Genomic DNA, 14,686 nt, shown 5'->3' with positions numbered 1-14,686 from the left:
CCTGTGAGGGAGCAGGAGTGCAGTGTGATGCAGACCCCAAATTCTTGTAAGAAGGTCAGACTTAATGGTCTGACTGAGACTAGAAGGACCCCAGAGGTCATGGTCTCAGACCTTCTGTTAGCCCAGGACAGGAACCATTCCCAAAACCAACTCTTCAGACAGGGATTGGGCTGGTCTATGGGATAGAAAATGATACTGGTGAAGAGTGAGCTCCTTCGATCAAGTAGACACATTAGACTATGTGGGCAGCTCATGTCTGGAGAAGAGATGAGAGAGCAGAGGAGGGCAGAAGCTGGCTGAAAGGACACTAAAATAGAGAGTGGAAGGAAGGAATGTGCTGTCTCATTAGGAGAGCAACTAGGAGTATATAGCAAGGTGTACATAAGTTTTTGTATGAGAGACTGACTTGGTTTGTAAACTTTCACTTAAAGCATGGTAAAGATTTTTTTTTAATTTTGTTTTCAATGAATTTTTCTTTCATTTCTAACTGTACTCTTCTTCCCTTTTATATGGTTCATGTATGTAAAATATTTACTGTTAAGAAGCCCATTGGTCTTTTTATAAGTCTTTCACTATCTGGACCGTGATAGAACTTGACCATGTTTTGAAATGGTTACCTTGAGATTTAAGTATGGTAGTTCCCTATTTAGGCCTCTAAGATTTACCTGTACTTAAAAATGAATGCTCCTACCCTGATCTTCTTTCTATCACAGCCTTTGCTGTTGTCATTTCCGAGGAGAGAAGAGAGTAGAGCTGATAATGCATTTGCCTAGGAACTGCAGCTGAAATTTGAATGCACTTCTGAGTATTTCATAGAGTGGATCTTTTAGCCATTTAATGGATATAAATTATGTCATCGGAAACTATGGACCCTGGTTAATGTTTCTCTAAGAAAATAGAAGTTCCAAATATCTATTCACAAACAAGGTTTTGAAACAACCCTCTTTAAAAGTGATAAGATGCCTACCTATATTTTCTGCTATATATTGTTTCCTTGAATTTGCCCATGTTTATGACTATATTAAGTGAAATTTAGTTTAATTTAATTTAGGCAACCCTGAAGATGTTGTTGGATCATTTGAAATTGGTGGCTTCTTATCATGAAGTGAATAAGATGACCTGCCAGAATTTGGCCGTGTGCTTTGGACCAGTATTATTAAATCAGAGGCAAGAGACTTCCACCTATAACAACAGAATCTTTACTGACTCAGAAGAACTTGCAAGTGCTTTGGATTTTAAAAAACATATTGAAGTTCTTCATTACCTACTCCAACTCTGGCCAGGTAATGAATCTATGAAAATATTTTTCTGTTTCAATGTTAGGGTGTTTAAATTAGCTAATCATTAAATATGCCCATATATGATTGAAGAAAATCTAGATTTTGCTTCTTCAAAGAGTTATGATTTGATACCTGCCTTTTTTTTTTTTAGATTTCTCCATTTAAATTTCCTGCCTTTGCTGATATTACTATAGACATGTAGACCAATGTATACATTTTGGATTGAGTCACGTCTTGATTTGAATCCCGGTTTTGCCACTTGTTAGCAGTCTGACCTTGAACAAGTTCTTTAACATCTCAGAGCCTTGATATCATTTTTGTCATACAGTTTTAATAATATAGAATTTATATGAGGATGAAGTGAGGAATTATGTATGTAAGGTGCTCGGCATAGCTCTTGACACATAATACCAAAACCAAAAACCAAACCCATTGCCGTAGAGTTGATTCCAACTCCTAGTGACCCTATAGGACAGTGTAGAACTGCCCCATAGAGTTTCCAAGCTGGTAGATTCAAGCTGCCGACCTTTTGGATACCAGCTGAGCTCTTAACCACTATGCCACCAGGGCTCCTGACACATAATAGGTGCTCAATAAATACTAATTTATTTACTCTTCTTATTTTTAGTTCAACCTATATGAAGCAGAATTCATTTTTCTCAACTTGGTTCTTCTTACTGACATATATATTACATTCATGGTCATTCAGATTACCCAGACTTGAACTGACAATTGTCTTTGATCTTTCCATCTTTCTTATCAATGTCTTATTCCAGTCAGTGATCAAAGTTGACAGTTATTTTCCTAAAATATCTCTTTACAGTTTTAGAGCTGAAAGTAGTATATATTCAATTAGATGTTATGTAAAGCATCCTGTGCTTCAGTCCCCGAATTTTCTTATCCTATGGTAATTCCTGCTTCCCTCCCACCACCCTGTATAGTACGAGGATGAAAGTACTTAGATGTTTAGTGTAGAGAATAGTGGTAAAAGTTTGTGGGCCATGCATTCAGACCTGGATTCAGATCCTAGCTGGGGTACTTAGCAGCAGTGTAGCCTCAGACAAATACATTAACTTCTTTAAGCCTCAGTTCTTTTCTGTGTAAATGGTGCCTACCTTTTAGAGTTGTTGTGAAGATCAAGATGAAGCATCTAAGCCAGTGTGCAAAGCTCTTAGCACAAAGTACGCCCTTGGGAAATGTTCTTTGTTACTGTTCTATTGATGTATTTGAGAAGTATAGTCAAAAATACAAGGGAATGCTTGCGAGAGTCTTAAATCTAAGTTTGAAATGCAGATTAAAAATTGATCTAATAAAAATTTCCATCCTGAACTTGGAAAGTTTTTACTTTTTTTTTTTTAAAACACAAGCTTTAAAACTTAGTTTTAATTTATTTTTTTTTTGAACTGGGATGTATTTATTAGTTATTTAAAAACCTGAATCAAGATTCTCTGGGTACTTGAGCTGATTACTGCATGTGGTGCCCAACATAAGGTTAAATTTTAAAATATGTGATTCCTAGCATTTTCTAGAACTGCTTTAATTCTGATAAACATCAGGAATTTGGAAGAGGAACCATCTCATCATTGCAATTACAAATGAAAACTTGCTTCCTTGGAGATATTAAGTTTATTATCCTTACCTGAGTTTCTTGTCATTAATTCTGTATCAGAGGTTAATGTCACTTCATTATTTTGTACTAGTCTCCTTAGTTCTATGTTTGGCATCAATAAAACTTAATTCACGTACTGTTATATAGCAAAAGCAGATTCAGATTTCATATTCACTGCATTTTAATGACAACCTTAAACAGCCATCTCCTAGTATACATATAGTCCTTCATTTTTATAACCTGTTATTTTTCTTTGGTTGTAGCATCTCAGACAAAAAACAGAACAGGGATGAAGGTATGAAAGGAAATAGCAGTGAGCTTTGCCCTCTAAATCACTTGCTATTGGGTTCAAGAAAAGGCAGATATCAAGTAGATGTGGTACAGTTACTGGGCCTGAGAAAATTCATGGTAACATAGAGGATGTGGCGAGGACTGGGCCATATATAGCATATTAACTTGGTGAATGCCTGCCTCCATGCATTTAGTAGAAGGTCTTTGGCTCTCTTGCAGTACATATCTTCTTTTTCTTTTTGGAATGTTACCCTCTCCATAGGTAAAAAGAGTTGGTTTTCCGCTTCATTTTTACTTAATGTTTTCTTGTGGTATACTATGTTGTTGTTGTTGGGTGCTGTTGAGTTGATTTCTACTCACAGCAACCCCATGTAACAGAGGAGAACTGCCCCATAGGATTTTCTTGGCTGTAATCAAGTTGTTTCTTCCAGAGAACCACTGGATGGATTCAAAACCACCAACCTTTCGGTTAGCAGCCTAGTCTTAGCCGTTGTACCACCAGGGCTCTACACAACATAAAATTTGCCGTTTTAACCATTTTCAAGTGTGCAGTCCGGGGCATTAGTCACACTTAGAGTATTGTGCAATCGTCACCACTGTTTGTCTCAAAACTTCATCACCCAAATAGAAACTCTGTACCCATTAAGCAATGACTCCTCCTTCCAACCTTCCCCAGCCCCTGGTAAATGCTAGTCTACTGTCTCTTTCTATGAATGTGTATATTCTAGATATTTCATACAAGTGGGATCATGTAACATTAGTCTGTTTGTGTCTGACTTATTTCATTCAGCATAATGTTTTCAAGTCTCATCCATGTCACAGCATGTATCAGAGCTTCATTTTACTTTATGTCTAAATAATATCCCATTGTATAGGATTAACCACATTTTGTTTATCCATTGGTCTGTTGGTGGACATTTGGATTGTTCCCACCTTTGGGCTGTTGTGACTAGTGCTGCAGTGAGCATTGGTCTACAAGTATCTGTTTGAGTCTTTGCTTTCAGTTCTCTTGGGTAATATACATAGGAGTGAAATTGCTGGGTTATATGGTAATTTTATATTGAACTTTTTGAGGAACCACCAAACGGTTTTCCATAGCATCTGTACCATTTTAACATCACCACCAGCAATGGATGAGGGTTCCAATTTCTCCACATCCTCACCAACACTTTTTTTTTTTTTTAATTTGGAGCAAGAATATAATTTGCTTTGAGCTTTCTATTTGAAAAATCTTGTCTTCAAAGTGATTAGTTAGAACTCTAGCATATCAGCACCAGAAGGCAAAAATTATCCTGCCAAGAGTTTTTCTGATTATATTCCCTCGGGTTCTTTGGAAGTGGCTTTGGTGCCATATCTGCAGAGCGTGGGGGGGAAAAAGTGGAAATACACCTTCTTTTTGACTGGAGCAGTTTTCATCTGTTTTACGTATTGAGTTTTCACAAAATTTTTCCTTTTAAAAATAGATTAACTGTTTTAAGAAGAATGTTGAAAATTACTGAGGGATCACCCTTTTATTTTACAGATAAGGAAACAGGCTTAGAGAATGACTCCTAGACCAGCTCTTTATTGTACCACATTTTTGTGATGAGTAGATTTGGGGCAGTTTTTTTGAGGAAAAGGTAGCAATTTTTCTCTAATTATTTTTATTTGATTTCCTCATAGGATAGTAAGCTTCATAAGGGCAGGACTGTATATTGCTTACCCTTAGGTTTCCAGGTCTTAACTGTACTTGGCACTAACTAGGCTTTCAGTATGTTTTGTTAAATAAGATAATTATACTATAGGTAAAAAGCTAATAAGCCAGTGATTAAAAGCATACATCTCTTGGTAGAAAACAGGATAAGGAAAAACTGAGTTTTTTAGTACTTATCATTATGTTTTGAAATTTTTTTCAGAAATCTTATAGACTGCTCCCCCCCCCCCCCCCGTTCTTTTGAAGGTAGGTAGTCAACAGTGCTGCAAAAATCAAGAGCTTTTCTTTGGGGTTAAAATGAGCCATTTTCTCTGCATATTTAATAAGAAGTCATTCCAGCAACAGCAGTTAAAAAGCCAGTGAAGATGATTTTTCAGAAACTGAATTTTTAGTGTAGAAGAAATAAAATATTAACTGGCTTCTTAAATAGTTTCCAAGAAAATATACAATAATTTATTTTAACATATAAAGTGCTTGAATAAGGTCTTAGTTAAACAGCTGTAAGCAACTGCCAGTAAAATGAACCTAGATTTTGCAGGTGAATGTCAGAAAATGAAGGCACAGTAAGGGAAGCTTAGGGCACGTAGTTAAAAGATGTTTTGTTGAATCACAGACCAGATGACATGAAGATTAGCAAAATACTGTAATTGGTTGGCAAAAACAACAGGCATGACAGTTAAGCACTGAGAAAAACAGGAACAGCATAGAGAATGAAGGAAAAAAAGCCAAGGAAGCTTAGTGGAGATAAGCAAGCAGAGGAAGAAAAGGCATATAAATAATTAAACACTGGGAAAATTCAGCTATCTGTTCCCCGATTACATTAGTTAATGGCATGGAATATTCTCTGTTATAACGGATATTAAAGATCAATTTAAAATATTTATCAGAACTTTATTTTATAAAAAAATTTAGATCAAGAATTTTTACCTATCTGATGGTGTATAATAACCATCATAACAATGTATATAAATAGAAAAGTTAAAATCATCCTATATATGGTTATCAAGTATTTTAAATAAAATATAAATTAAAAAATTACATGGTCTCTGACAAACATTATGAATATCACTGTAAGTTTGGAATACTAGACTCATATACATGTTTGTATAGTTTTCTGATTTTCTTATTTTGTACAATAGCAAATAAGCATTCGTTGTATGTTGGGGAGTGTAAAGCTGGTTTGTTACCACGTTTCCATGTTCCCTTTAATGAAGGGAGGTATAAATGGAGAGGCACTTATTAAAGTAGAACAAACAAGCAGAAGGAGAAAGGTGTCTTGAACAATCTGTAAGAGTCAAGTCCAGACATTTTAAATTAAGTCCATTTTATTTATAGAAGAGCCTTAGATAAATGTTTTGTTCAATATACACAAAAGAGCAAGGAGTAAAGCCTTTGTTGAGAGGTGATGTGTGTCTCCTGGTAATCGTCAGTGTGTCCAGTATGAATGCATAATCTCAGAGGAAATTTGTCTTAATATGAGGAATATTATTTGGGATTGTTAGGTACCTAACCAGAATGGGAAAATAAAATATTTGTACTATTTTCAGGCAATAAATGAAGACTATTTAGTAGCTAATGCTGTATAATCAAACTCAGGTAACAAGTGGTCAAGTCTAGTATTCGTGCATTTTATCAAAGTGAAATTTGGGCTGCTTGGTACAGTAAATTATGACACTGCTGCTAATAGAATTGCAAAAAACAAAGGTCAGAACTTTTAGAGTGGTCACTTTAGATGCCTTGGCCTTGTTAGATGTTTGCAGATGAAAGAACTTTTTGTTTTGTTTTACCCAACATGCCTTGGCTGCTATTTGCTCTAGCTTTTAATTTAGAAGAAGCTACCAGCTTAGCTGCTGTTTGAATTATAGCTAGATAATAATTAACTGGCACAGAAAGTTAATCAACATTGGAAGTTTGATTTGTTTTGGGACATTATGATATAGCATGAATCAGCACCACTAAACTACTAGCTTCTATCCCTAATCTTGATTATGTCTGGTGATAGGAAAAATAATTATGGAATGCTTTATTTTTATAGTGTGCATGTTTAAATGCATGTTTGTAGTTGATTATTAAATGGCTTATCTTAAGCTCTGTTTTTTTTAAGGCCAACTGGATTACTGTCACTAACACAAATTTATTCTTCGTTTTCAGTGCAACGTTTAACTGTCAAAGAGTCGACAGACAGTTTGTCCCCAAAGCAGCAATTTTCTCTGAATTATTTGAGGCGGAAGAGAGAACGGCCTTGCGTGTTAAATTTAAGCGGTACTGAGACATTAGGATTACTTAGGCCAAGGCAAGCCAAATTAGACAGCCCACTTAGCAATCGTTATGCAGGAGACTGGAGCAGCTGCGGAGAAAGCTACTTTTTAAATACAAAAGGAAATTTAAATGATGTGGATTATGACGATGTCCCTTCAGAAGAGAGAGAAAATGGAGAAGATTATGGCAAAATGGATGGACCAGATATAATAATTGAGCAGCCAATCCCCATGTCCAAAGAGTGTACATTCCAGACATATTTTACAATGCAGACAATTGAGTCTACAGTGGATCGAAAAGCCAATCTTAAAGATCTACAAGAAAGTATTGATACTTTGATTGGAAATCTGGAGCGTGAGCTCAACAAAAGCAAACTTAATATGAGTGTTTGAGATTGAAGGTTTTTGCTTTTTTTACATAATGTCTTATTATTTCAACCAGTCTTTTCTCTCTTTTCTTGTACTTCCCTCAGTGATGTTTTTATTCTTCATTCTTGAAACCTTCAATTTCTAATAAGTTTATGTGATGTAATTAAAAAAAACTATTGATTAGTATAGTTTTTACTGATCCCATTAGAAAATTTTTCCAGGGGTAAAGATATCTTGGACTTCTTGTGGATATTTTAATAAATCTTGCCACTTCTAATGGATATAGCTTTTAAATGCACTTATACGGTTCAGATAAGTTACTAGTCTCTTAAGATTTTTATACTTCATGGGAAATGCTCTTCTGTAGCTGAGATACACTTTCCTTTTAGGGAAACGCTGCAGCCGCTTAGTCTGATTTTCAGAGTGAGTCACTGTATACTGCAACAGCATTTGGCCACATTTCATCTGCATTGCAAAGGCTGCTGTAAGAAAACCTTTTTATAAATAAAAGTAAAGTTATACAAATATTAATGTATTCTATATTAACACTGAGTATTTAAGCTTATAAAAAGTATTTTTATAATTCTGAAAATATGTATGTATTTGTAAGTACATATATATATAGGCATTAGACTGGGGAGTTGGCTGTAGAATCACATGTATATTTAAAGTCTATATGTCATGAGGCCAAAATCATTAGCTTAAAAATACTTTTCTTCAGGAAAAGAACATTTAAGTTAAAGGAGGAGAAATATATTAACACTTGGACAAAAAGGAAATTATCATTCTAGAAACCTCTATCTTAATAGAAATAATAGACTTTCTTTTATTCACAGAAAGTCACACTATCCCCTGTGAAAAGTTATCTTTTAAATTGAAATCCCCTAACTCCTTAAGGAATTAAGCGCCCAGATTACTGCACCGATGACTTAGATTTAAAAAAAAAAAAAAACTTCGTCACCTACTGTTCTGTGTGTTTTTATATTCTGCTTTAAGTGTTTGTTTATGGTAGTACATTTATAACATTGACTTTACAATTATCCCCATTTGTTTTTAAAGAAATCTTGCCAGCATACTACATGTTATTGATTTTTAAAAATTAACTTATTTTGGCTAAGTGTATCTGGAAGGTAGTTATTATAACAATCACAGCAGTGTTTGAAAATGTAAATTTAGAAGGCTTTTTTAAAATTAAATCAGGATGTATTTTTTTTTAACTTTTATACTTACGGATTGTGTAATTTTAAAATTATAAATAAAATTTGAATTACCAACTTAAAGGTGTAGCAGCCACTAAAAAAAAAACTGACTTCTTGATGTTTTTCTAAATATTAAAATATTTAACTATTTGTATGCAATATACACTGGTAAAGAACACATTATTTAATTTGAAAAGCCAATTGTTTTAAAACCAGATGAATAAATATTTTTCTAAGAAATCTTCATTTTTTTTAAGCTTTGTGTAATGATTCAGAAGAATACCAAAAAAATATGTGACAGGTATATGTATTGCATAAGCTGTCAAAGAAATGTACTTGTAAATGTTTTATAGGAAGACAGTCTGTTTTCTTCATTTTGTTTACTATATCAGGTATATTGTATAAATTGAATAAGTTCTAGAAATTTAAAAATTTTATTGAAATATTATAACCTTGGTATCATGCTATTAATTATCATAATGATTTTAAGGATCACTTATTTTAATAATATTCTTTTTAAACAATGATATTAAAGCATTGGACTGTCATGTTTTATTCATAAATGTTTGTAGTAACATTTATTTGTCCAAAATTGAATTTTCCAGAATCTGAAATATTTTAAGGGTATTTTGTTAAGCTGTTTTGGATAGGACTACTTTTAAAATTGATCTCTGCTGTCTTACATAGAGAATACTAGAGTTTTTTTGTTGTCTAAATCACTGAGTCATAACTATAAGCCTGTTTTATCGATCCTGCTATATCCAGTAGGGCTGAATAAGTTTTAAAGCTTTTTACTTTAAATGGTCTTTCACTTCAAATATTTTTTTGTTTTCATACCTGCTGTTTATCATTTCTTGGGATCATCCTACACTTTTAGACTGAGTCTGCCAGCCTAATGTTTTTTAAGATTAAAAACAATTTTAATTTTAATGCATGTACCTGCATAAAAATTTTAAATAATTCAGATGGATAGAAAACAAGTAAAAGTGCTTGCCATCCACATGGATCCTCCCTCTCACAGGTAATAACCACCTTTTATTCTTCAGGTAGTTACCTCCATCACTCTAATACGTTTATTGCTGCTGTTTCTTGATTTATCATAGAGCACTATCTGTTGATTGTCCACTAAAAAGGATAGCAATTTATCACACTCCCTTCCTTCTCCTCATTCTTGATAGTTATGTTTTTAGTTTTTCTTTTGATTTCCTTTATAACTTTAGTAACCTTTATCTCTGGATCCATCAATTTTTAAATAGTATTTCTTAACTCCCTACCATTGAGGAAATGATCAATCCTGTACTGACCTTCCAACTCACTACTGCTCTTTACCTTCTGATTTCTGTAAGTCATACTACTATTTTATATAATCAGCATTTATAGAAATACATTATTTTGGGGAACAATAATTGACTTATGTTTTTCCTTTATATTTTACTTCCCAAAACTGCAAATCAGTGACTGGCAGTCATGCTAGATTATGCAAAAGTATTCACAGGTAAAACAGGTGATTTTTCTCCTTCTACTTACCCAGTCTTGCATCCTTAAATCTATGCTGATTTAAACAACATTCCAAAGGCAAAGGTCAAATGGTTTATCTTAAAGCCATCAATTTCTCAAAATTACGCCATGTGTTATTGGCTTCATACTGGGTCATGGATTTTGCAGACATTTGTTTTTCCTGGAGTATGTAATTGCTTTTTTTTCCCTGACAGACGAAAAATTCTTCATGATAACACTGATATCATTTTAAGCTTCTTTTATTTGTACTATTGAATTATGAAATTTGTTCAGAGTGCTTTCAGCTCTGATCCTGGGATTCTGAAATATATTCTTGTCTTTATTTTTTTCTTTGACAAGAAGAAAAATACCTTCTTCACTGTAATCCTGAGATTATTTTAAGTTTAATCAAATTTAGTCAAAGTGATTTTACCTATCATCTTGGGATGTATTTTCTTTTTATTCCTATATTCCACTTTTTCCTGGATCCCACTCTTTCTTGAATTTTTTTTTTTTGATATGTTGACGTATATTCCCAAGTATTACCTTTTTTTTTTTTTTTGCCCAGAAAGGGTGCATGGGAGATAAACTTTGAGCCCTTGAATGTCTGACAGGGCTTTATTTCTTCCCCACACTTCATTTTTGTTAGACTTGTCATTCTGGGTTCAAAATCATTTTCCTTTAGAACTTTGAAGGCATTCCTATATTATCTTCAAGCACCCAGATTTACAATAATCCAAGTGAGAGGTGGTGGTTCAGATCAGGGTAGAAGCACTAGAGGTGTTGAGGTGGTTAGATTCTGGATATATTTTGAAGTAGGAGCCAAAAGAATCTGCCAGTGGGCTGTGAGAGAAAAGAGGCCTGAGCAACTGAAGGGTGGAACTGCCATCAAATGAGATTGAGACAGCACCATCATATTTTTGAAATGAGTTCCTTGTTTTGGATGTTGGTATTAATGCAGTGCCTATTGAAATGCCCTATAATGTTCTGTTAACTATAAGTGCTAATGCTTCTGTGCCTAGAGATGATGCCCATAAAGTCACTGCTAGAATAAGAAACCCAAAAGACCCCACATCTAAGCAAAGTCCTACATAACTGTCTTTTGGTAATTTCAGATTGTGCAGCTCTATAAGAGGGGGCCTAAATAAACAAGTTTGGGTAGTGTTATGGTTCCCGAAAAGAATTTTGTTTCTAGACCACAGAATGAGTTTGAGGGTTAGGGTTTTATAATTTAAAACATTAATTTTTAGGTCTGTGGCTTATGATAAAGTTGTCGTATGCCTACTAATAACAAATGCTAATTTGAATCTTACTGCCCTGGAGACATTGGCACAAACAGGAATGCTCTTTTGCTCCTTTTTCTGCCTAATTTTCATTTTTAATTGAGTAAGGCTCTGATGTGATAAAGTTTTAAGTCCCAGATATTAGGGTTCTTCGATGCATCCTGACTCAGCCAAAAACTGACTCTAGATAACTCAGGCAGAAAATGAATTTATTGTAAAAATAATGTATCAGAGGGGATGCTGTTTTAGGGTGGTAGAAGTGTTTTATATTTTGATCTGGGTGGTGGTTTCACAGATGTTTATGTGCATATCAATTGCATACTTAAGATTTGTGCACCTTATAAAGTCATACCTTAATTTTTGATTACAGTAAATTAAAACTAAAAACTGGGAAATCTGGGAAAGTAAACTTGGAAAATAAGTAGAGACAAGAGACTCGGTGGTCAGAATGATAGCAGTCAAGGCTGTGCTGCTGCCGCCACCACCACCAAACATAGCCCCACATGCGCCACTGGAGGTGATTATAAACCATCCCTGGCTTCTTTGCATCATTCCTGCTTCAGAGTCGCTGACTTTGAATCAGATAGGCTGCATTTGGGCCATACACTTGTGCCCCAGCTTCCAGGAATTAGCCATTAGCTGGTTATTTGGCGACCATCCCTTCCTTAAAACTCACACAGTGGTAAGTTCTGTGAATATAAGAAAGGGATGCAGGCAAAACTGGCAAATGTCTACAACACTTCTCTAGTCTTCGTCTCACACAGTTGTCCCCAGATTGGAGTTTTTTCCCTCCCTGTTTCCAACCCATCAACAGGTCTGGCTACTGTATGCCCTGACACTGTGGACTTAACTTTGTTACTGCTGGCACTGTAGTCCAAACCACTGTCGTCTCTCAGTCTCTTCCTATTTCATCTCTTGCTGTCCCTCTCCCCTCCCACAATCCACTCTATCCATGGAAACCAAAGTAATCTTTTTAAAAGATAAATCACATAATTTCCTAGGCCATTTCTCTTGTTCCCCAGTGCTTTAGTGACACTGGGCTTTATTGCTGTTCCCCAACATAGGGACCTCATTGCTGTCCTTATGGTCTTTGCATTTGCCATTCCCTCTGCCTAGAAGGGTCTATCCAGAGCTTACTTGGGTAGCTTCTTTTTTGTCATTCACTTCTTTTCTCAAATGCCACTTCAGAGAGGCTGCCTCTGCAAATTAAATCAGTAGCCTGCTTTGAGAATTGAGGGAGGAAGGACATAGGGATTTCTGTTTCTTGTAGCAAGCACTGTGGTAATATTTGATTAAACTATAGGCATTTACAACTTTGTTAGATGTGAAAACCAAACTCAAGGAAAAAAAAGATTTTAAGTATATGCACACCCATTGTCACTCATATATCACTCTGGCTTATTTTTATCATGGAAAAAATTTTTTTTTCTTTTATTTATCACTGTCTGAAATTAACTTGTTTATTTATTATCTACTTCCACCCCACTAGAATGTAATCTCTATAGCAGCAGGGACATTGTATGTCTAGTTCATTGTCATGTACTAAGATGTCCAATTAATTGTTAATGAAAACGAATGTAAAGAGATACTGAAAAATGATAAAAATTGTCTTTTTGTCAGGAAAAGATTAAGGACTATGAGATGTAATGTCTATGTAATTTTTTTAAATATTCACTCTCAAGTAATAAATTACTTGTGGTAAAGAAAGTAATGTCACCTTTTTTTTCTTAAGTGATTGGTATTTATTTCTTTTAGAATCAGAGTGGGTTTGGAAAAATTAGTGACTTAAAAAGTTAATGGGTTGTTACATGGGGATAATTTTGTGTATTAGTGCTGCGGAGTACAGTAGAAGGAGTTGTTTAAGTATGTGTGAGCGGAAAGGTACATCTTGCTGTAGGAATGGAAGGACTCTAAGAAAGCTTTTGCTAAAACATATAATTTATTTCTTTACAGAAATCATGAGGGAAATAGACCTTGCTAGCAACTCGATGACAGTGGATTAAAGTTTTGGCCCAATTCACTTCAGTATGTATTTTGCTAGAACTAGAGAAAAAACTGTTTTTGATTTTACTAAAGGAAAATGTTTTTATAAAATTAATGAACCCTATAAATGTAAGTCTTCTTTATTAGAAAGAATCGCAGAGAACACTTTTGGGGACAGGCACACATTTAATGTTTTTATTTTCTCAATGCCAAGTGTTTGTTTTAAGTGAGTGAGAAAAAATGTCTAAATATTATTCCTAGATTGAACTAAATCCTTATTTGCTTGATAAGCCATCTGGCGTGCTTTTAAGTCCTTTGGATTAATTGTGCTTTTTCTCTCAATGGAGGTGTAGACTTCAATGTCCTATATACTCCTTTGACTAGAAACTATTCTTCAAAATAAAATCTTCCAAGGAGAGTTTAAAGTTTCAACTTTAGAAAAACACAATGGATGTTAAGTCAAGAAAAGGGAAAGCCCCTAGAATTCAAGACTCTTTGTGAAAGTTATGAGACAGCAAGCCTGTGACTCGCATTTTTTCGCAGCTGCAGATACTGAACAGTGCCCCTTGTTCTTGACCTTTGTTCAAGAAACGGGTTGCCAGCCTCTTTACGTCTGCTCTTGCCTAACTTTTTTCCCCTGTAGCCATAGCAAAACCCATGTTTTAACTTAAGAGCAAGTTTGAATCATTAGGTAAGTGAAAACAGCTTGTCTGAACTGGTAGATAAGAAATGTCAGGGCATAAAGTGCTGTCTGTCCAAGGTTATGAATTGGTGTTTGATCTGTACCCTGTCAAAACTCACCTGCACTGTCAAGCAAACTAGACATAAGAGAAGCCATGTTAGTATCTTTTCCCCTTAACACTTTATCATGAACACTTTCAAATATAGAAAATGTTGAAAATTGCACAGTGAACACCCATATATCTAACACCTAGATTCTGTAATTATAAGCATTTTGCCATATTTGCTTGATCATAAATCTATCCAATCATCCATCTTATTTTTGTGTGCAGACATCAGTACACTTCACAGTAAGTGTCATTTTGAAAGTAAAAAAATTGAATTAAGGATGAACTTTGTGTTATAAGTAACTTCCGGGAGAGTCACATAATACATGAATTCACCACAAATCCTAGAATTCAAATTCTTTTCTGTTAGAAAGATCCAACTTTGCTATTACTAGACTCTAAAAAGTAGTGAGTATTTTGGGTATCTTGTGATCCC

General features: G+C 34.6%; 1 protein-coding gene across 2 annotated transcripts in view; it reads left to right on the top strand.

The window, feature by feature from the left end:
* SYDE2 (synapse defective Rho GTPase homolog 2) overlaps positions 1-8,728 on the top strand; it is a 56,307-nt gene extending 47,579 nt beyond the window's left edge. Inside the window, exons 6-8 of one of the 2 annotated variants that reach the window (XM_049879650.1) lie at positions 1,052-1,283; positions 6,421-6,469; positions 7,025-7,101. In XM_049879650.1, coding sequence (XP_049735607.1) covers positions 1,052-1,283; positions 6,421-6,431 — 243 coding nt within the window. In that variant the 3' untranslated portion in view covers positions 6,432-6,469; positions 7,025-7,101. Of the gene's footprint in view, positions 1-1,051; positions 1,284-6,420; positions 6,470-7,024 lie in introns of both variants that reach the window. The other variant, XM_049879649.1, reaches the window with a different exon arrangement.
* Positions 8,729-14,686: the final 5,958 nt, after the last annotated feature.

This window comes from Elephas maximus, chromosome 3, assembly GCF_024166365.1.
Source record: "Elephas maximus indicus isolate mEleMax1 chromosome 3, mEleMax1 primary haplotype, whole genome shotgun sequence".
In the NCBI taxonomy this organism is placed as follows: Eukaryota; Metazoa; Chordata; class Mammalia; order Proboscidea; family Elephantidae; genus Elephas; species Elephas maximus.
This window is presented reverse-complemented; position numbering and strand designations above follow the sequence as displayed.